The sequence below is a fragment of the Macrotis lagotis genome, chromosome 1 (assembly GCF_037893015.1).
Source record: "Macrotis lagotis isolate mMagLag1 chromosome 1, bilby.v1.9.chrom.fasta, whole genome shotgun sequence".
Taxonomy (NCBI): domain Eukaryota; kingdom Metazoa; phylum Chordata; class Mammalia; order Peramelemorphia; family Peramelidae; genus Macrotis; species Macrotis lagotis.
The window spans coordinates 292,428,830-292,452,247 of NC_133658.1; the positions used below are offsets into that span (position 1 = coordinate 292,428,830).

At 38.0% G+C, this 23,418-nt stretch overlaps 1 protein-coding gene across 5 annotated transcripts in view; it reads left to right on the top strand.

Annotated features, from left to right (window-relative positions):
- KYAT1 (kynurenine aminotransferase 1) overlaps window positions 1-23,418 on the top strand; it is a 66,856-nt gene that overhangs the window by 8,119 nt on the left and 35,319 nt on the right. The window contains exons 1-3 of one of the 5 annotated variants that reach the window (XM_074210991.1): window positions 8,949-13,091; window positions 20,113-20,251; window positions 22,483-22,505. In XM_074210991.1, the coding sequence (XP_074067092.1) occupies window positions 13,090-13,091; window positions 20,113-20,251; window positions 22,483-22,505 (164 nt within the window). In that variant the 5' untranslated portion in view covers window positions 8,949-13,089. Of the gene's footprint in view, window positions 1-8,948; window positions 13,092-13,154; window positions 19,693-19,714; window positions 20,252-22,482; window positions 22,506-23,418 lie in introns of those variants that run through there. The other 4 variants (XM_074210995.1, XM_074210993.1, XM_074210994.1 and 1 more) reach the window with 4 other exon arrangements.

A 23,418-nucleotide genomic window follows, 5' to 3' on the forward strand; every position in this document is an offset into this window, starting at 1 on the left:
TAGACATGACAGAAGTGGGGCTTGAACTCTTTCCCCAACACCATTCTGTTCCTTTACTTTCTATTTTGCTAGCTGCCAAATTTGATCTTTTCTGTTTGGGACTGGGCTTTTAAGAGGAAGAAAGGAAGGGAAGTTAATGATGGCTCATCATATCATTGGATCATTGATCTAGAAGAGACTTCAGATGTCTTCTAGCCCAACCTTCTCATTTTATGGATGGGGAAACTGAAAGAAAGTGACTTGCCCAGACTTACACTGCTAATAAGTGTCTGAGACCATATTTGAACTATATGGCATGAGTCTTTCTGACTCCAGACCTGGTATTATATCCACTGTGCCGCCTAGTTTCTGATGTTGAGCTTACAGCCTAATAAAACCCTCAGATCTTTCTCAGAACAACCAAAATCTACCCATGTCTCCCTTATCTTATATGCATGAAGTTGATATTTTTGTACCCAAGTACAAGACTTTACATTTAGCCCTACTGAATTTCATCTTACCAGTTTGGGCCAGTACTTGTGTTAGCCTCTCTAGGCTCCTGTTTGATCCTGATTCTGTCATCCACTGTGTTAGTTATCCTTCCCTTCTTTGTTTCATCAGCAGATCTGATAAGTATACATACCATCCTGTCTTTTATCCAAGTCACTGATTAAAAATGTTAAACCTCACAGGGCCAACCACAGCTCTCTTTTTCCTTCACTAGAGCCCTCCTTGGTAGAGATGAAGTACCTAGAGCTTTGAGCCTAAAGTCAGGAAGATATGAGTTTAAATTTGACCTCAGACACTCTATGTGTTCTTGGCAAGTCACTCAATCTCTCTGTCTCTCTTGGTTTCCCCAGCTATAAAACGGGAATCATAACCGCACCTGCCTCTCAGGGGTTAAAGTGCTTCAGATATGCCTGGCACATAAGCAAGAGTTGGATCACTTCTGGTGATGAAGATGCTGACATGGACCAGTACTGCCATCTAACTAGTCCTGAATCCTTCTGATCTTGTTATCACCTAATCCATATATTTGTCTTCTCTATAAGAATCATGTGAGATACTTTATCAAAAACATTTGTTAAAATTTAGGTAAATTATATCCAAGGCATTGCATTCATCAACTAGGTTAGTAATTCTATGAAAAAGGAAAATGAAGTGTGGTTATCCCTTCCACCTTGCGATTTCCCTGTTGCAGTTTTGAGATATTGAGGGTTGGCATAGGAAATTAAATGGAGAGTTTTACAGAAGCCTCAGACAACACAAAAAGAAATTTAGAAATTAAGAAATGCATAAAATATATGCATAGTTATTATATAATACCAACCCAAAGCTTACAATAAGGTACTGTAGACATTCCATAAAAGAAAAAGAAAAAATTCAAACTTCTGTGTTACAAAAAAAGACCAAAAAATTTTACCTGGACTTTCCAGATCCCAGGGGTGCCACACCTCTAACCCCCATGATGCTGAAGTTTTCTGACACAATTTGTTCTTGATGAATCCATGCTGCCTCTTTGTAATCAGTTTCTCTTTCTTAGGGATTCACTTCAACTGGCTCTTTAATGAAATGTTCTAGAATTTTTCTAGCAGTCCAAGTTAAACTGACTGTCTATAGTTAGCTTAGAGACTCTTCACTTTTTTTTTCTTAGAATCAGGACACTTGCCCTTCTTCATTCTTGTGCACCTTGTCTGTTTTCCAAAGTATTTTACTTATTGATAATGGTAGTTCAGCAGTCCTTGATTTTTCAGTACCTGGGTTCATCTGGGTCAGATGACTTGAATTCATCATAGGCTGAAAGTGTGCTGTTTCTATCTCTGTGGATTTACTTATTTTGTATGTCAATTCCCTGTTAGTCATTTTTATCTTGTCACTTTCAATATAAAGGTCATTCTTCTTTGCAGAGAAAATAGAAATAAAATAGGGATTAGACAGCTCTGCCTTGTCTCAGTTGTGTTTATCTCATCTATCCCAGTTAAAGGTCCTAGCCATTGTCCAATTCTCATTACCTCCAAAATAGGGGAGGAGAAAAACTCTTTTGGTTGCCCTTATCTTCCCTTGACAACTTAAGCTTATTCTGAGCTTTAACCTGACTCAAGAGTTTTGCAGGATCAGGATCCTGCCAATATTCGTTTTCTATTACCTGACCTTACTTCTATCATATTGATATATACATATTGATATATACATATACTCTATATACTCTAATTAAAGCCATATATATACAAACACATGTGTGTGTGTGTGTGTGTGTGTTTATATCACCTATACAATCAGTCTCCTAACTTATATTGACTAACATGTTGGTTCTTCAGCAATGACCTGGCTATATCTCGCTTCTCTGCTTTAGAGTTCCAAGCTTAATTCAAGGAACTGTGAGGTTCTTCTAATGCTACTGTTCCCAAAATCTCTAACAAGTATATCTCCCCACCACCATCACCACCACCACTATTTGTCTACCAGTTATTATCTCCTCAATATCATCTAAATAGTATTACTGCTCTAGTATAATTTTGGCCAGATCATAGCTCCTCAATCTCATTGATAGTCAATTAACAGTAAGCTCTGAAGTACAGAAATATACCTTGAATTGGAGTATGGTTTTTCCTCTCCACCTTTGTCACTGGTGAGAATGGGCTTGTGAGAGATGATCTCATGAAGTTTCCTCATGAAAACCTTCTTCATACAATTTCTGGGTTTTGTACTGGGAAATAGATTCCTAAGGATTTAATGTTTGTCTACAGTTACTTTTTTTTTTTTTTTTTTTTTAGGTTTTTGCAAGGCAGATGGGGTTAAGTGGCTTGCCCAAGGCCACACAGCTAGGTAATTATTAAGTGTCTGAGACCGGATTTGAACCCAGGTACTCCTGACTCCAAGGCCGGTGCTTTATCCATTGCACCACCTAGTCGCCCCTACAGTTACTTTTAATGGAATTTCTCTTTCTATCTCTTGTCCTTGGGCTTTGTTGTTTATATATAGAAAAAAAATATTGTTGTGCACATTCTGGTTGGAATGACTGTCAATGAAACTTCCTTATGAATACATTATTATATTTATCAGTGTTGCTGGGAGAGAAAATCACTGTTTCCCCATATTCTTGGAACCTGAGGTAATCTTAAGGAGAACTGAACTGATTCTCTTTCTGATTGGACATCTCCAAATTTGATCAATGAAAAGTTTGATGCAGTTTTGTAAAAATGTCATTTTAATGTGGTATAGATTAGCTATGAATAATTATGGTAATAAGGGATTGAAAGCTACAACTTTCCTATAGGATAGAGATTAGTTATAAATAATTAGGATAATGAGCTCTGTACCAGTTGGATAATATTTATGAAGAGATTATGAGCTTGTCTTTTTTTTTTTAGATTTTTACAGTGACTTGCCCAAGGTCACACAGCTAGGTAGTTATTAAGTGTCTAGGTCAAATTTGTCTAGGTCAAATCAGGTCTTCCTGATTCCAGGGCCAGTGCTATATCCACTGCACTGAGCTTGTCTTATTAGATAATGGTGGGGTAAGACAGAATTTAAAGGTAGGATTATTAATTACTATAAAAAAATGACCTGCAAGTTCTTATTTTTGACACACCCTCTCTGGTACTACTTTACAATGGGAGAATGTGTCCTTGTACTGCTCGCTGACTCAGAGTCTGAACTCTTTTTTTTTTAAGAGTTTTTTTTTTTTTGGCAAGGCAGTGGGGTTACGTGGCTTGTCGAAGGCCACATAGCTAGGTAATTATTAAATGTCTTGAGGTTGGATTTGAACTCAGGTACTCCTGACTCCAGGGTTGGTGCTCTATTATACCACCTAACCACCCCCCTAGATTCTGAACTCTTGATTCCTGTGAGCATTATTTATCTCACACAGGCTTAAACCTAAAAAGGTTGCTACAGCACATTCTTCCCACCATGTTCATTTCTGGGCTTATTATAGTTTTCAGGATCCAACATCTTGCTTACAGGGCCCAGTGTCTTGGTGACCACAGCAGTTTGCTACAGGTCAAATAGGGTCAAGCTGGGTCAAACTCCTCAGGGCTGATTTCTCACTGAGCTTGGTGGTAGCAAGCTTATAAGGTAATAACCTAGTCTGTTTCATCTCCTGAAAACATTCTGGGAAAGAATGAAAACACAGCAAAGACAAAAAATAGCAGCACCATGGGAGGGCCCAAGTCCCTTCTTCTATGCAAAGGTCTACAGCAGTTCATTTTCCTCCTCATTCAGAAACCCTCAAAAAAAGAGAGAAATCAAATTCCAACCTTCAATTCTGGCTGAGAAGCTAAATAAAAGACTTTTCATCACTCTTTAGTAAGCCAAAAGAACCAATGTTAGATATTATATGATGATCAACTATTATAGACTAAGCTCATCTCAGCAATACAGTGATCAAGACAATTCCAAAAGATTTGTGATCAAAATGCTATCCATAACCAGAAAAAATGGAGTCTGAATGCAGATCAAAGCAGACTAGGTTCACTTGTTATTTTTTTGATTTTGTTTTTTTCCTTGTTGGAGTTTTTCTCTTTTGTTCTGATTCTTCTTTCTCAACATGACTAATATGGAAATATGTGTAATACTATTGTAACCTATATAAATTGCTTAGAAATTTCATCTTGGGGACGGAAAAGAGGGAGGGAGAAAAATTTGGAACTGAAAATATTATAAAAATGAATTTTGAAAACTGTCTCTACATGTAATTGGAAAAAAATAAAGTACTATTAACTGAAAAAAAGAAGAGGACCAAAAAAAAGATATGAAAAAATATTGCTTGTTGATTAAAAAGAAGAACCAGTGTTAGAATTAGCTACAAGTGCTCTAAAGTAGGGGGCAGGACCTTTCCATTATATATTCCCTGAAGCAGGCTTACTGATCCCACATGTACTTTTTTTTTTTAAGGTTTTTGCAAGGCAATGGGGTTAAGTGTCTTGCCCAAGGCCACACAGCTAGGTAATTATCAAATGTCTGAGATAGGATTTGAACTCAGGTACTCCTGACTCCAAGGCCAGTGCTCTATCCACTGGGCCACCTAGCCACCCCCCACATGTACATTTTTAAAGAACTGGGCTTTTATTGGTTGGTAGTCCATTAAATGCACATTTCTTTTAAAATTTTAAATTAGGGGCCGCTAGGTGGGGCATTGGATAGAGCACTGGTCCTGGAGTCAGGAGATCTGAGTTCAAATCTGTCCTCAGACACTTAATAATTACCTAGCTATGTGGCCTTGGGCAAGTCACTTAACCCCCATTGCCTTGCAAAAACCTAAAAATAAACAAACAAATAAATAAATAAATCTGAATTACCTGATGAATTTCCAGTGCATATACATTGGTCTCTTATGAGAAATCTCATTTTTCTTCCTCATAGTAATTTTCTTTTGTACCTTCAGAATTTAATTATCAAGCACCTCTTTTCCCTCCTAGGCTGATTATGCTTGAAGCACTTTAATCTGGGATGCTACCTATCTTTGCTGTAAATCCTCTGAAACTGTTCTCCCCAAACTTAGAATGTATGTCAACTATACTCAGATTTCTTTTCCTCTATCACAAACTTTAAGATGGAATGGTCATTTCACCCTAATGTTCCCACTGAATCCATCCTGATAACCAGTTCTTCCCTGTTAGTGAGAATCAGATCCAGAATAACATTTCAAGAACTCATTTGTTGCTCTATTTTTTGGGGGAGGGAAGGGGGGAGTAATCCAGAAGATGTTTGGATTTAATTACTACTGTTTTGATAATAACAATAACAATAATAATAGCATAGGTTTATATTATATTATTTTTTAGGGAAAGTCAGTGCTAGAATTTATAAATTTCATAAAAGTTAAATTCAGTTTTAATTGCTATATATGTGTTTCCTGCACTAACTAGGTAGGAGAGCTGCTTGGTCTCTAAGGTCAGAGACTGACTCTGATAATTTATATCATTGGTCTCTTTTCAGTGTTAATATTCCATATAATAATTCTGTTTTAGCTCTTATATTCTACATTCTAAAGTCTTTCTCTCTTTCTCTCGTCTTCTTTATCAGTTCCCTTTAATTTAATTCAATGGACATTCATTAAGTGTTTACTGTATATAAGGCCCTATTGCAAGTACAGATACTTTGATGGATCTATGAACTAACTCCTCAATGTGAATGCTTCCACTGATGCTGACTGCAGGCCATTTATACTTGATTATCTTTTATGACTTTTGTCTCTGTTGTCCTAGGGGCTAAGGATGAGGGCCATTTGGAGGAAAATCCACCCATCCAACATATCTTCCTTTGTATCTCTTGGCATGACTTGTGGATCAGTGGATTTTGTGTGGTCCATTTGTTAGCCTTTGCTCTCACTCATAACCAGCCTGCCTCCTTTTCTTATCACAATTTTTGCATCTGTCACTATTTTTGTTTAGTACAATTCTTCATTGGTAATGTTATAGCCCGTTCATGCTCATCACATATTCTTCCACTGTCCTTTGAGTCTGAAATTTTCATTCTTTAGAAATGTGATATTTCATGACTCATATCCAGATGGCATTACCTGAAGCATATTGAAATTCAGAAGATGGGCACCATCACAGAAGCAATCATAGTCAAGCAGGACAGCTTTGAAAGTTGCATGTTCTGTCTTAGGCACTCTCTCATAAAACTCATAAGCTAAGGACTCTAAACTAAACTTTCAAGAGACAGAACCCACAGAGGGACCCAGTGAAGCAGTTCTCCTACTCAAGGTAACCTGGAAAAGAGCAGAAAGGCTCTGCTCCGAGGGGCGGCCCACCAGAGGGGTGGCCCGCCAGAGCAAAAGAACTTCAGCCTCCTGGAGGCAGCCCCAGGGCACTGGGAGCCACGGCTCACAGCAGCGGGGGAGTCTCCTGACCTATGCCCCAGGGAGCACCAGGCACAAATTGGGGGGAACAGCAAGGGACCTCTGCCAGAGCAAGCACTTGAAGTCCTGCCCTCAGGGCACACAGCAAGCAGCATGATCTTGCAGCAGCCCAGATCCAGGAACAGAAGCAGGCAGAGCAGGTAAGCAGGAGCCCCCAGGGCATGAGCCCATTGAGCTGAAGGAGGGGAGTGAAGAGAGAGAGAGAGACTGCAGAGCTTTGTCTTCTGCCTCTGGAACAGGACTCTGGGGCTCTGACCATGACATTCAGAACCTGATTGCAGTCTAGGGCCCCCCATAGAACAGCAGGGCCCCCCCGACCTCAGCCCCGTGGCAGAGGGGTGTGCATCTGGTTATTCACAGACCAGGAGGGAGGACAGAGCCTTACACACTGAGACCTTTGTGGGAGTGTCCCAAAAGCTCAGGAAGCACCCCCAAAACAGGCTAAGGCTGGGAAAATGAGCAAGCAGAGAAAAAAGAGGAACACCATTGAGAAATATTTTACATATGAGCCCAAGAAGGATCAAAACACTCAGTCTGAAGATGAGGAAGCACAAGCTCCTGCATCTAAAGACTCCAAGAAAAACAGAAATTAGGCTCAGGCTATGACAGAGCTCAAAAAAGACTTTGAAAATCAAATGAGGGAGTTAGAAGAAAAACTGGGAAAAGAAATGAGAGAGATACAGGAAAAACAGGAAGTCAGCAGCCTAGTCAAGGAAATCCAAAAAAATGCTGAAGAAAATAGCATGCTAAAAACCAGCTTAGGTCAAATGGATAAAACAGTTCAAAAAGTTATTGAGGAGAAGAATGCTTTAAAAAGCAAAATTGGCCAGATGGAAAAAAAGATAAGAAAAATCTCTGAGGAGAACAAATCCTTCAGACAAAGAATAGAATTCAGGGAGATTGATGAATTTACCAGAAATCAGGAATCAATACTTCAAAACCAAAAAAATGTGAAAGAAGAAAATGTGAAATATCTCATTGATAAAAAAAACTGATATGGAAAACAGACTTAGGAAAGATAATTTTAAAATTATTGGAATACCTGAAAGTCATGATCAGGAAGAGAGGCTTGACATCATTTTCAAAGAATTACTACAGGAAAATTGCCCTGATATCCTAGAAGCAGAGGGCAAAATAGAAATGGAGAGAATCCACCGATCCCCCGGAGAAAGAAAGCCCCAAAAAACCAACCCCCAGGAATATTATAGCCAAGTTCCAGAACTCCCAAGTCAAAGAGAAAATATTACAAGCAGCCAGAAGGACACAGTTCAAATATCGTGGAGCTGCAGTCAGGATCACACAGGACTTAGCAGCAACTACATTGGAAGCTCGTAGGGCTTGGAATATAATATACCGGAAGGCAAAAGAGCTTAGAATGCAGCCAAGAATGAACTACCCAGCAAGGCTGAATGTCCTCTTCCAGGGAAAAAGATGGACTTTCAATGAACCAGGGGAATTTCAAATGTTCCTGTTGGAATGGCCAGAGCTGAACAGAAGGTTTGATCTTCAGATACAGGACTCGGGTGAAGCATGGAGATTGGAGGAGAGGGGGGAAATATGAGGGACTTAATGAAGATGAATTGCATATATTCCTGCATAGAAAAATGACACTGATAATACTTGTATGAACCTTCTCGGTTAATAGAGCAGGTAGAAGAAGCTTTTATAGTTGAAGCACAGGAGGAAGCTTAATTTGAAGATAAAATATGGTGTAAAAATGGAGTCAATAGAAAAAAAGGGAAATGTAATGGGAGAAAGAAAAAAGGAGAGGGGGAATAGGCCAAGATATTTCATATAATACGATTTTTCTTTATTACAATGAGCTATTGTAATGATATGGAACGGGGGAAGGCAAGGGGGAATGAGGGAAAACTTCGCTCTCATCAGAGATGGCTAGGAGAGGAAACAGCATATATACTCAATGGGGTATAGGCATCTGGAGTAAGAAGGAGAGAAGGGGGACAGGGGGATGGGAGGATGGGGGGGGGGAATGTGAGTCATGGAGAAGAGGATGGACCATGGGGGGAGAGTGGTCAGATATAACACATTTTCTTTTTTACTTCTTGCAAGGGGCTGAGAGTGGATGGCCTGTCTGGGACCAGGTGGATACTGTGCCTAAGGGGTGGTAGGGGGGCTCAGGGCCTCTTGGCCCCAGGACCAGGGATCTGTCTGCTGTACCACTCAGCTACCCTACAGCAGAGTCAGAGTGAAAGGAGAGAGAAAATATAGTACAAGGTAGTGGAGAAATACGAAAGGAGGGAGTTGCGATCAGCAGTGGCAATGGTGGAAAATTTGGAAGTAACTTTTGCCATGGACCTATCATAAAGAATGTGATCCACCTGTGACAGAGGTGTTGATGTTGGAACAAAGACTCAAGCACATTTTTTATTATTTTTATTTTGGGGGGGTGCAGGGCAAATGGGGCTGGGTGGCCTGCCTGGGGCCACCATAGCAGGGTGATCTTTGGATGTCTGAGGCCGGATTTGGACCCAGGTGCTCCTGGCTCAAGGGCCAATGCTCTGTCTGCCACCCAGCCACCCCTACTATTATTGCTATTTTATTTTATTTTGGGTCGTTTTCTTTTTTTTTTTTTTGGTTTTTGCAGGGCAGTGGGGTTCGGGTGGCTTGCATGTCACACAGCTGGGTGGTAGTTGGGTGTACGGGGCCAGATGTGGGCTCGGGTGCTCATGGCTCCAAGGCTGGTGTTCCATCCATTTTGCCACCTGGCCATACCCACAATTATTACTATTATTTTTTTTAATTTTAATTTTTTTCTCTCCCCTTTACTTTATGGCTCAAGCAAGTATATATTTATGGGGGTATTTCGTTTACTCTTAAACAAGAATATTTTATTAATGTAATAAAACATTTGTACAAAATGAGAATAAACATTAAATGATAAGAAAGTTGCATGCTGAACTTATTTGAAAAGCGACTACATGATAGATTTGTGGTTTCATGTATAATCTCTGTTCTACTATTTATATTAATATGGTCACTCTTTTAGATGATACTAAAGTTCAGAATAAAAAAATTATTAAAAAAAGACCAGAAAAGAACAGCTAGGTGGCACAGTGGATAGAGCTGTAGTCCTGGAGTCAGGAGGACCTGACTTCAAATTTGATCTTAGACACTTGATACCTACTTTTTGTATGTCCTTGGGCAAGTCACTTTAACCCCATTGCTTCCCAAAAAGAAAAAGGGGGAAAAAAAAACAGAAAGGGGGTAGAGGTCATTCAGAGAGAAAGGGTAATTAAGAGCACTGAACCATTTCCCATATACAATCTAAATGTTTGATTTGGATAATCAGATGGTCATTGATCTTGTTTACATCTTCCAAAGAATTTTGTATGATTTCAAAATATTCATAGGAGATACCATGGTGGAAGAAAGTTTTGAAGGATTTTCATGTATTAGATCTATCAACAAACAATGAATTTAGTGGTATTTTATATTCTCTGCATAGTTCAGTCATTTGTTTCACTGCAAAAAATGTTTTCTACAAAATATTGTTTGCAAATTATTGCCCATTCCCCTCTTCAACAATGCATTTGGTTCATGTATAGATTTTTTTATAAAAGTTTTAAAGGCCTGGAAAATTAGGTATATATATTTTTACCTTTTTTTCAATGTTGACTATGATTTTTTTTTAAGAGTTTGATGTTGGGGTGGCTAGGTGGTGTAGTGGAAAGAGCACTGGCCTTGAAGTCAGGAGTACCTGAGTTCAAATCCAGCCTCAGACACTTAATAATTACCTAGCTGTGTGGCCTTGGGCAAGCCACTTTAACCCCATTGCCTTGCAAAAAAAACAAACAAAAAAAAGAGTTTGATGTTGGGGCAGCTAGGTGGCACAGTGGATAGAGCACCAGCCCTGGAGTCAAGAGTACCTGCTTTCAAATCCGGTCTCAGACACTTAATAATTACCTAGCTGTGTGTCCTTGGGCAAGCCACTTAACTCCATTACCTTGCCAAAAAAAAAAAAACCTAAAAGAAAAAGAATTTGATGTCTTCCCCCTTTTTTAGATATCTTGGGCATCAAGCCCTTTATACATTATCAGAATTGTCTCCTTCAGCCCACCCATGCTTTATGTATACTTGCTTTTTCCCAGCCTTGGAATGGTGTTAAGGATCCAAATGTGGGATTTTGCTGCTACCAATGTAGAAGAGTTCTTTACAAAACTTTACAAAAGTTCTTTACAAAAACATTTTTTTGTGTGTGCTCTTGTTGTCCCTCTAGTTTCAGCAATAATACTCCAGGAATAGTTTGACTTAATTGGGCCCCTCACCAAAACTTTGGTTTGTTTTTTTTTTAAGGCAATGGGGTTAAGTGACTTGGTCAAGGTCACACAGCTAGGCAATTATTAAGTGACTCCAGGGCCAGTGTTCTATGGCTGCACTACCTAGCTGCCTCCAAAACTCTATAAATTTATTTTTTCTTCATTGTTTTTCTTATTTTATGAAACAACAGAGATGCTGTTACTCATTTTTTTTTCCAGTATCTTTCCTCATGAGATTTTAGTTTATATTTTAAATTGATGTTGCTCTGGATTGCTATTTCTCTGCCCTTAATAAGAAGATCCAATGTTGACTAGCTGAGAAGTTTTCTAGATTCTTTTGTTCTCCTTGTTTAGTCAACTAGTACTTGTTAAATGCTTGTTGTGTGCCAGGAGCTCAAATAAGGGTTAAAAAAAAAATGAAGCGACTATTATTATGAAGTCAATCCACAAGCATTTACTCTTTTAATTAAAATCAAATTGTTTTTAGCCAAAATCTGCCTTCTTAACCTCCCAGTCTATACCTCTGTTTCACCAATTGAAAATTCAAGAAAAACAAAGCTGTTTTACATTGTTGTTATTGTTTTGTTCTTTGTGACCCCATAGCACTCCTGACTTCTGTCCTTCCTTATCTCTTCAAGTCTAAGTTCATGTTGTTGTTTCCATTGTACTATCAATCTACCTCATCCTCTGCCATCCCCTTTTCCTTTTGTCTTCTATCTTTCCCAAAATGAGTCTTTTCCAGAGTCCTGTCTTCTTGTTTTATGGTCAGAGTACTGAAGCTTCAGCATCAGTATTTGACCTTCCAACAAATAGTCCAAATTATTTCTTTAAGTATTGACGGATTTGAACTCCTTACTGTCCAAGGAATTCTTAGAGGTCTTCTCCAGCACCTCAGTTCTAAAATGCTGATTTTTTTGGCACTCAGCTTTCCTTATAGTCCAACTTTTTCAACCATACATTACTCCAGGAAAAACCATAGATTTGACTACATGCACCTTTATCAGCAAGGTGTTATCTCTGTTTTTTAATATGTTGTCCAGATTTGTCATAGCTTTTCTTCCAAGGAGAAAGTATCTTTTAATGTCATGGATGCAGTCACTGTGCACAGTTATTTTTTGAGCCCAACAATATAAAATCTATCACTGCTTCTATTTCTTCTCCCTCTGTTTCCAAAAAGTGATCTTTGGTATGTTTTGTTTGTTTGTTTTGTTTTTATGTGAAGCTTCAAGCCAGATTTTACACTACCCTCCTTTTTCAACCTCCAGAAGCTTCTTACTTTATTTCTGCCATCAGGGTGGTATTGGTTATATACATTTATAAGCAATCAGAACAAATTCTTCATTAGCTTTATCCAAAAAGAATTTGTCTCATTCTGTATTGAGCCCTTCATCTTTCCAATTAGGTAGCATGTTTTATTATTAGGTCTCTGGAACTATGTTTGGTCATTATGTTGATAAGAGTTTAATATAGTAGGATTCCATCACATTCATATACCATAATTTGTTTATCCATTTCCCAGTTTATGAGCACTCCTTCAGATTTCTAGTCTGTCACCTTAAAAGGAATTATACATATTTTTGTACATACTCAGAGTTTATTTTACTTATGATTGATCTTCCCCCTAATCTATCCTCCCTCTGATTCCCTCTTTCCTTTCTTGTCTTTTCCTCCTAGTTTCCTTTTGAGTAAAATATATATCTTTATCCATCTGTGAGTTTGTATATATTCTTCCTTGTTTTGATCAGTTCACATAAGAATATGGCTCACTTGTTAGTCACTCCTTCTCACTCCTTCCTCATCTGTATAAAAGTCAATTTGTGTAACTTCATTATATGAGATAATTTTCTTCAACCTTCTTTTCCCAGAATACAGAATCATTTGAAGGCCTTCTCTAATTGAACTCCTTTTATGAACCTGATAATTATAAGGATCAGAGGGAATTATGTATCATCTCCCCTTATTTGAATGTAAGCAATTAATTTTCATTTAGTCCTCTATCATTATTCATTCATGTTTACCTTCTAACATTTCTGTGTTTGAACTTCAAAGTTTTTCTGCAGCTCTGATCTTTCCTTCCAGAATACTTAGAAATTGTTCTGTATTAAAGATCTATTTTTTCTCATTAGCATTATACTCAATTTTTCTGGGAAAGTTACCTCCTTTGCATTCTGGAATATTGTATTCCAAGTTCTCCACTCTTTTATAGAAGTGACTGCTAAATCTTGTGTGATTCCAACTGAGATTCTTAAGTATTAAATTCTTTTTTTCTTTTTTAATTTTTTATTTAAGGCAGTGGGGTTAAGTGACTTGCCCAAGGCAATTATTAAGTGTCTGAGGTTGGATTTGAACTCAGGGCTGGTTCTCTATCCACTCTGCCATCTAGATACCCCCAAATTCATTCTTTCTTGATGTTTATATAATTTTTTTCTTTAACCTGCAATCTCCAGATTTGAACTGGAGATATTACTGGGAGTTTTTATTTCATGGTTTCTTTCAGGAGGTAACTGGTAAATTTTTTTTCTATTTTCACTTTGCTATCTGATTCTAAGAACTCTGGACAGTTTTTTTTTTGTTTTGTTTTTTTTTAGGTTTTTGCAAGGCAAATGGGGTAAAGTGGCTTGCCCAAGGCCACAGAGCTAGGTAATTATTAGACCAGATTTGAACACAGGTACTCCTGACTCCAGGGCCGGTGCTTTATCCACTACGCCACCTAGCTGCCCCTCTGGACAGTTTTAAGATTTCTAAAATAGGTTTTCTATTTTAGATAATGCCATTCAGATGGTCCAGTGATTCTTTTTTTATTAGGTTTTTGCAAGGCAAATGGGGTTAAGTGGCTTGCCCAAGGCCACACAGCTAGGTAATTATGGGCAGGCGCTTTATCCACTGTGCCACCTAGCCGCCCCGTCCAATGAGTCTTAAATTTTTTCTCCTTGATCAGTTTTCCAGGGTAATTGTTTTGTCTATGAGAAACCTTACATTTTCTTCTATTTTTCCCAATCTTTTGACATTGTTTAAACATTCTTTGTTGCATGGAGTCATTAGCTTCTGTTTGGTTTATGCAGATGTTCACAGAGTTTGTGGCTTGGGCAAAGTTTTGTATCTCTTCTATCAAACTGTTAATTTTCTCTAGTTCTTTCTTCCATAAGAAAGCTGTCATGTCCTCTCTAATTTGTCCCTTAAGTATTCTCATTCCACTACCAAAAACTTTTTCCACTTTTTTTAAAACTCTTTTTTATCTTCTCCAGAAATTCTAACTGAATTTCTTTTTGCTTTAAGCTGTATTTTTCTCTAAAGTTTTACTTGTAGATGTTTTGGAATCATTCACCTCTTCCATGTTTGTGTATTTAAGCTTCCCTCACATTGTAGTAGTTCTTTGTAAAGGAATTCTTTTTTGTTTGCTCATTCTTCCAGTCTATTTCTTGACTTCAGATTTTTTTGGTTTGGGAGGCTAACCTTTGCCACCACTTTGGTATGAAGGTCTGGGTTGCTCTTGTTGCTACCTTCTTGGAGTTTTGAGTGTTCTTCCAGGATTTCAGAGACAGCCTGGGGACTTTTGATGCTCCCAAAGTGATGTGATCTAAGGCAAAGTCTAATTGCTGCTCCATCTCCTCTTCCACACATACCTTCTTCCAACCCACATGTGAACTCTGCAAATTCCTGACCTGGGTTTGGGTCTAAGCAAGAACAAACAGCTGCTGGATTCAACCCCTATCAGTCAACTAGGAAAACCCTGTTGGTTCACTGGCAAAATTGTAGGCTTCTCCTGGTCTGGTATTCTGACCCTGATCATTTCTTTGCAGGCTGAGCTAGATGATAGAAGGGAGATTCTGGTCTGAACCATACTGCTGCTGCTAAACTTCCTTTATCTATACATAGCCCACAACCTCCCTATCTGAAGTATTTTCCCCTAAACCAGGCCCCTTTTCAGTATACCTGAGTTTATAGTATACTATATACTGTTAAAGTTGTCCCCATTAGTGTGCCCCAGCATGGGTCCAGGGGTGCACCATCTGGTCATGGGCTCTTCCTGGCTACTGGAATGGTCCTCACATGACCCGCCTGTTTCCCTGTATCCTTGGATCTCCCTGTCTCCCTGTCCTGACCTGCACTAGACAAATGACTCATTCTGACTTTTCCCTGGATTCTCCCTTCTGGATTCAGTCTGGTACATTTTCTAGACATGTCTGGAGGAGTTTTTAGAGAGGAGCTTACTAGTCTGCTACCTACCACACCCCCATCTTCAACAGCATTAATTAAGCAGTCACCATGTATTAAGCTATGCTAAATGCTAGGGATAATAAAAAGAAAGACAAAACCAGTTTGTCATCAAGGACCTCACAGTCTAATGAGGCAAATAACATGAAAATAACCAAGTGCCTACACGATATGTACAGAGTTCAAAGGAAATAGAGAACTGGGGTGGAACAGGAAAACTGAGATTTAGAACTGAGAAGGAAGAACATTGCAGGTATGGAAAGCCAGTGTAAAGACACCAGGTTGGGAAATAGAGTGCCATGTATGACAGACAGCAAATGGACTTGCATGGCCAAGCAGAAGACTGTTTTGAATCTGGAGAGTGCCACTAGGATAGTGGGATGATATGATCCAGTGTTATGGGTAAGAAGAATCACCTTTACAAGAATAAAGGAAGGAGAACATATCAGAAGCTACTTCAGTATTCCAGGCAACAGGTGAAGAGGGTCTGAATTAGGATAACATCTGAAGGGAATGGATACAGGGGACGGATGCTGCAGAGATAGGAACTCACAAGATTTGAATATCTGGGGGTGAATTTGAGTGATAAATCCAGGATAAAACATGAAGATTATGAGCCTCTGTTACAGGAATGATTGTATGTAGTAACAATAACATAGGGTGGCTAGGTGGAGCAGTGAATAGACCACCAGCCTGGAGTCAGGAGTACCTGAGTTCAAATTCGGCCTCAGACACTTAATAATTACCAGCTGTGTGGCCTTGGACAAGCCACTAACCCCACTTCCTTGCAAAAACCTAAAAAACAAAAACAATAACACAGAAGTGAGAAGGGGGGGGATAAACAGCAATGAATTTTGTTTTAAACACATTGAGTTTGAAACATCCAGTTTTAAAATATCCAGAAGACACTATAAAAGGCACTATAAAATTGTGCATACCTTTGATCTAGCAATACTACTACTAGGTCTGTATTCCCAGAGTTATCATAAAAAACGTAAAAGGACCTACATGTACAAAAATATTTAAAACAGCTTTTTATAGTGACAAAAAATTGGAAATTAAGGGGATGCTCAGCAATTGGGAAATAGCTGAACAAGTTATGGTATATGAATGTAATGGAATACTATTGTTCTAAAAGAAATGATGATAGCATACTTTCAGAAAAACCTGGAAAGATTTATATTGAATTTATCCTGAGTGAAATCAGCAGAACCAGAATAACATTGCATTCACTGTAACAGCAACATTATGTAATAATCAACTTATTAGTAATACAGTGATCAAAGATAATTCTAAAATTCTTGTGATGGAAAATGCCATCCACATCCAGAGAAAGAACTATGGGGATCAAATACAGATCAAAGCACACCATTTTTTTTGTTTTTTCTTTCTTATGGTTTTTCTCCTTTGTTCTGATTCTTCTTTCACAACAGGACTACTATGGAAATATGTTCAACATGATTGTGCATGTTTAACCTATATCAGATTATTTAACTGTTTTGGGGAGGAGGGAGGGAAGAACTTTATAAATGAATGTTGAAAACTATCTTTACATGTAATTGAAAAAAAAACAAAATAATATTATCAAATTCCCTCAATTTTATTTTTGTTTCATTTCTAAATTCTCCCTCTTCTCTCTTATCTCCCCTACTTGTTGAGAAGGCAAGAAAAGCTTCCCTGACCACTCCTTCTTCAGTTCCCATGACAGGGCTCTTCATCCATATCAGACCCCTAAACTGAGAATATTCCCCAAGACTATGTCCTTGTTCCCCTTTTCTGGCTCTTTCTCATCAACTCTGATGAACTTAATATTATCTTTATGCAAATGACTCACAGATGACTCACCAGAATACCATTGTATTCAAGCTTCTAAAAAGGGACAAATCAGGAAACATCATTTCACTGGTCATCATTAAGATTTTTAAAAGGGGGGGCAGCTAAGTGGTACAGTGGATAGAGCTCCAGCCCTAGAATAGGAGGACCTAAGTTCAAATCCAGCCTCAGACACTTAATAATTACCTAGATGTGTGACCTTGAGCAAGTCACTTCATCTCATTGCCTTGCAAAAAAAAAAGATAAAAAAAAAGATGAAATGTCCAAAAGGAAATTGGTGACTGGGTTCAGGAGACAGAATAAACCTGGATATATAAATTGGAAATCATTTGCAGGGATGATAATTGAACCTATAGGAGCTGATGAGATCATTAAATGAGATAGTATAGATGGGAATTCTTAACGTTTTTTTATGTCATAGGCCTAGTTGATAATCTGATGAAACCTAAGGACCCCCTCCTCAAAATAATGTTCTTAAATATATAAAACAAAATACATAGAATTCCAAAGGAAACCAATTATATTGAAATACAGTTACCAAAAATTTTTAAAAAGTTAATTGACCCCTAGCTAAGAATTAGCCCTCCTGAAATTAAGGGAAAAGAAATGAAGGCCCAGGATAGAGCTTTGGAAGACACCCATGTTGAGTGGATAGAACCTGGATAAAGATCCAGCAAAGAAGACTGAGAAGGAACAATTAGATATGTATAAAGAGAACTAGAAAGAAGCAGTGTTAAAAAAAAAAAACTTAGAAGGGAGAGAATATTCAGGAGAAGAAAATAAACAAGTGTCAAATGCTACAAAAAGTTAAGAATTAGATTTGACAATCAAGAAATCATGGGGAATGGGAAGGATAGAGGGAGAATTCTAGCCAATGTCAATAAAGTATTTTATGCTCAAGACAATAAGGAGATACTGGGGGTTTTTTAGCAAGAGAAATGGCATGAATAGAGCTAGACTTAAAAAAAATCATTTTGATAGTTTTGGCAAGTCAATGGGCATTATTAACTGCCTAGTATGTTTCAGACATGGGTAGAAAAAAGGTAAAGGTAATTCCTGATTTCTGGGTGGAGGAAGGACTGAAGAGAGCAGAGATTTGAGAGAGCGGGGAGACCAATTAGGAGGCTATTTTAGGAGGTGTAACAGGGAGGCAAAATGTAATGTGTATCTGAACTTAGATATTGATTGGGTAAATATAGAGAGGTGGTTATGATGAGATGTTATTGAGGGAGAAACTAGATTTGCCAATTGATTAGCTATAAGGAGTGAGGAGTTAAAAAATAATAAATAATGAGAATCTAGTACATTGGAAGAATTATGGTACTTTTACAAAAATAAGGAAGTTTAGAAGAGGCATGAATTTGAGGAGGAAAATAATGGGTTCTCTTTTGGATATATGCCAAGTTGGAGATATCTCTGGGACATCCAGTTTGAAACATCCAATAGGTAGTTGGTGTTGTAAGACTGGAAGTACAGGAGCAACTAGGACTAGATATATAAATCTGTGAGTCATCTGCATAAAGATAATATTAAGTTCATCAGAGTTGATGAGAAAGAGCCAGAAAAGAGGAACAAGGACATAGTCAAGGGGAATATTCTCAGTTTAGGAGTCTGATAACGGATGAAGAGCCCTGCCATGGGAATTGAAGGAATGGTCAGAGAAGCTTTTCTTGCCTTCTCAATGAGTAGGGGAGAGAAGAGAGAAGAGGGAGAATTTAGAAATGAAGGAAAAATAAAATTGAGAGAAATATAATTTAAAAAGTCTTACTGACTTTTTCCTAGAATTTCTCTACCACCTTATCCTGTGCAACAAATGCTGGAACTTGAGGTAACCGTCTTCAAAATTTTATTTTGCAAATCTCATAAAGCACACCAGATTCAAGATGATCAGTGAAATGATGTTTCCTGATTTGTCACTTTTTAGAAACTTGATAGAGTATACCTCCATTTAGTTACACTTCCTTTTGTCTTGTGGATTCATTAATATTAAGACCAATATTGGGGTAGCTAAGAGGCACAGTAAATAGAGCACTGGCCCTGGACTCAGGAGGACCTGAGTTCAAATGTAGCCTCAGACACTTAATAGCCATGTGACTTTGGGCAAGTCATATAACCCATTGCTGTGCAAAAAAAAATATGACCACTATTGACTTGATTCAGTAATTATTCTTGTAGGAGTGAGTAGTAGACAGAAAACTGGCCATGGTTCCAGGAAGACCTAGGATCAAGATAGTGGGTGCTTTGCCTCTCTTGGTGTTCTAAGCAACTTTCAGAGCCAGTATTGTGTATTGTGTAAAAGAAATAGCATGGTCTATGTGTACATATAGTCAGGGTTAACTAGGTCAAGCAATGGTTAGAGCCCTAACCCTGGAGTCAGGAATTCAAATCCAGTCTCAGACACTAACCCTTACTAGCTGTGTGACCTTAGGCAAATCATTTAACCCTGCCTGCCTCATATCTCCAGTGGTCCTGATCCAGATCTGGCCATGGGACCCAGTTGGCTCTGGAAGAGAAGATAAGGTTGGTGACTTAGCACAGCACCTCCTCACTCAAATCTAACTCACATGTTTGTCATGCCATCACCTCCTCTGATGTCACGGTCCTCTTTGAGACTGAAGGACAAACATATGAAAGCAGGGCAGAATTCAGCATTGCTCATTGACCTTGGTTCTTGACCTTCCCCTTATCCTTTGCCTCTACCCCCAACTCTGTCCCTCAATACCATCTTTTCTCTTTTCTGTCTTGTAGACTGAAATCCTCTCTTCACCACCCCACTCCTACCTTCTTTGTCCAGTGATTTATTAAGACAGAAAATTATTGCCGGTGGTGTCCAATTTCAAGCCAGTTTGTGTAACTCTGAATGAGGGGGTGGAGAAATCTGGTTTTGCCACTTGGTCTCAGGATCTCTGCTTACCTTCCTGACTTGTGTAATTCTTTCAGGCTACTGTCAGTAATTCAGACTAGCAGCTTCCTCCTCCTGGCTCCTCCAAGGAAGGAAAGGGAACAGAGAGAGAAAGAAGGGGTCTGGTTGACTGCCACTTGGGCAAAGAAGCACTTCTGGAGCACAGTAAAACTCAAAGTAAGTAGATGTGTTTTCTGGCTTCCCCCTCCTCATCCCTAACCACCCTGCCGAATTTATAGGAACTAGCATAGCAGAGGATTTGGAACTGGATGGAACTTTAGAAATCATTGAATTTGAACCTCTTGTTTTATTTTACCTTATTTTGTTTTTATATCATATTTTCCCCCCATATATATCCTTTATCTCACTTCCCCAGGTAATCTTCCCTTGTAACAAGAATTGAAAAAAAAAAATTCAGCAAAACCAAGACATACCTCCATTTCATCTGGTTACCTGCGCAACAGTCAATAATTGTAGTATCCTACCTCTCTGATTAATAAATAAGAGTGTCTTAAACTTGGCCTTTCCTTCTTTCCCTTTACATTGTGGTACTACTCCTTGTACAGATTATTTTCCTAACATCCACCCCACCCCAGCCTGCCCTACCCCATTTCCTAAATGAGGAAACTGAGATCTAGAGAGGTCACACAAACAGTACTAAAATTCAAACTCAGTTCCTCTTACTCTCACTTAACATTGCATTTCCGACTACACTTTCTCTTTTTTTTTAAATACAGAAAGGAACTTCAAACACTGACCCTCAGGCAATCATAATATGATTGGCCCTCTTTTGTGGATGAGATAAGCAAATCACAAATTGAATATAGTCTTGTCCAAAGTTAAATGTCCAGTAAATGTTAAGAGGAAGATCAGAACTCAATTCTACTATCATGGATATAGTCATTAAAAAAAAATAGTATCACGGAAGAGTGATATATTGGGAACTACAAGACCCAAGCACTCTTGCTGCCACAGGTGCAAGTCAGAGGTTTCTGTTTCTTGATCTATCCAGTGAAGGGACTGCCCTGGACTAGGTCATTTAGTTATACTCAGGCTATAAATCTATGATCCTATGACCTTAAATCTGTACTAAACTTGCACCATCCACTGTTTTTCAGGGCACTGTGTTATAAGGTTGCTGTGGAGGAATAAATAGATAAATAGAACATGGTACCTACTCTTCAGAAGATTTTTGTATACCCATTAAAAAACAACCCAAAAAACTCCTATAATAAAGGAATCTTTGATAAGAGCTCAAGTTGTATAATACTAAACCAGCAACTCATTGTGGTAAGGGAGAAGGTAAAATAAGCTTCAGTTGAGTCTTCAGGGAGCAATTAGATTCAGGTAAAAGCTCTGGAGTCAGGAAGATCCTCCTCAGATTACTTAATAGCAGTATGTAAATCCTACATAAATTTAAGTTCGACCCTAGACAAGTCACCTAACATCTCTGTGTCTCAGTTTTTTCAGTTATCTTATAGGGGAATCAGGGTAGTGTGGATTCAATAGTGTCTAAGTTTCCTTCTAATTTTTAATCTAGTCTTCTGTGTGCTTTAGGAGGTTGATCCCCAAATGTTTTATGCATTTTGTAGTTATTTGGAATTTCTTTTTCTATTATTGCTTCTTGTGTTTTGTTACTATTATATAGAAATGTTGATTTTTGAGAATTTTGTAACCTGCACCTTTGCTGAAACTATTGAATATGTCTCAGCATATTTCCTGATTTCTTGGGATTTTCCATCATATCATCAGAGATAGTTTTATCTCTCCTGGAAATGCTATTGCTAGTGTTTCCAATACTATCTCAAATAATAGTGGGCATCCTGACTTTATTCCCATATTTATTGAAAAAGGTTCTAGTATATCCCTATTGCATGAGATGCTCTCTTTTGATTTTAGATAAATACTTTTTTGTTATTAAAAAAATCTCTTTTTCTGTTTTAGCATATATTTTGTAGCTTATATTTTGTAGGTAGGTTAGCGTAGCTTATATTTTGTAGGTGGTTTAACATAAAAGAATATTGTGCTTTTTCCACATCTATTGAAATGATCATGTGGCTTTTTGATGTTTTTAATATGATTAATTATGTTGATTGTTTTCCCAATGTAGAATGACTTCTTGGATAAATGGCTATAATCTGTTAGATGCATCTTGGGGTGGCTAGGTGGCGTAGTGGATAAAGCACCAGCCCTGGAGTCAGGAGTACCTGGGTTCATATCCGGTCTCAGACACTTAATAATTACCTAGCTGTGTGGCCTTGGGCAAGCCACTTAACCCGGTTTGCCTTGCAAAAACCTGAAAAAAAAAAATTGACCTTTAGTTTTCTTTCTGTGTTTTATCTTTCCCTAGTTTAAGGACTATATTTGTCTCATAAAAGAGTTCTAGTAGGGTTCTTTCTTTTTTTCAGTTTTTGAGAATACTTTGTGAAATGTGAGTACTGTTTTTTAAAAATTTGATAGAATTCTCCTGTGATTCCATATGGACCAGGACTGTTTTTCTTTGCTATTTCCTTTGCAAATCCATTTAAATCTATTTTCTTTTCTGAGGTTGAATCATTTAAAATCTCTCTCTGGTCTTCAGATAGTTTGGCTATTTTATACTTATGAAGATTTTCCTCTATTCCTTTTATGTTCTCAGGTTTGTTAGCATATGATTGTATATCATGTGTTCTGATTGTTCTTTTTTCCTTTTGATTTAGCTGTGATTTCACCTTGCAATTTTGTTGATTTTGATATTCTGCTTTCTTTTTAATCAGATTAAATAAGGGCTTATCAATTTTATTAGTCTTTAAAAATTTTTTTAATTTTAATATTTCTTTGGGGGTTTTTTGTTTTCAATTTGTTTCCTCTCAGATTTTTTTTTTATTTTTTAGCTTTTTGCAAGGCAAATGAGGTTAAGTGGCTTGCCCAAGGCCACACAGCTAGGTAATTATTAAGTGTCTGAGATAATTATTAAGTGTCTGAGACTGGATTTGAACCCAGGTACTCCTGACTCCAAGGGGGGCGCTTTATCCACTACACCACCTAGCCTTCCCCCCTCAGATTTTTAATATCTCTTTTTGATCATTTTAGTTTTGTTTATTTGTTGGTTTTAAATTTTTAAGTGCATATTCAGTTCATTAATCTTCTCTATTTATTTGTTTATTTGTTTGTTTGTTTACTTATTTTAGTTTTTGCAAGGCAATGGGGTTAAGTGGCTTGCCCAAGGCCACACATCTAAGTAATTATTAAGTGTCTGAGGCTGGATTTGAACTCAGATACTCCTGACTCCAGGGCCGGTGCTCTATCCACTGAACCACCTAGCCTCCCCAGTCCTCTCTTTTTCTATTTTGTTGACACATATT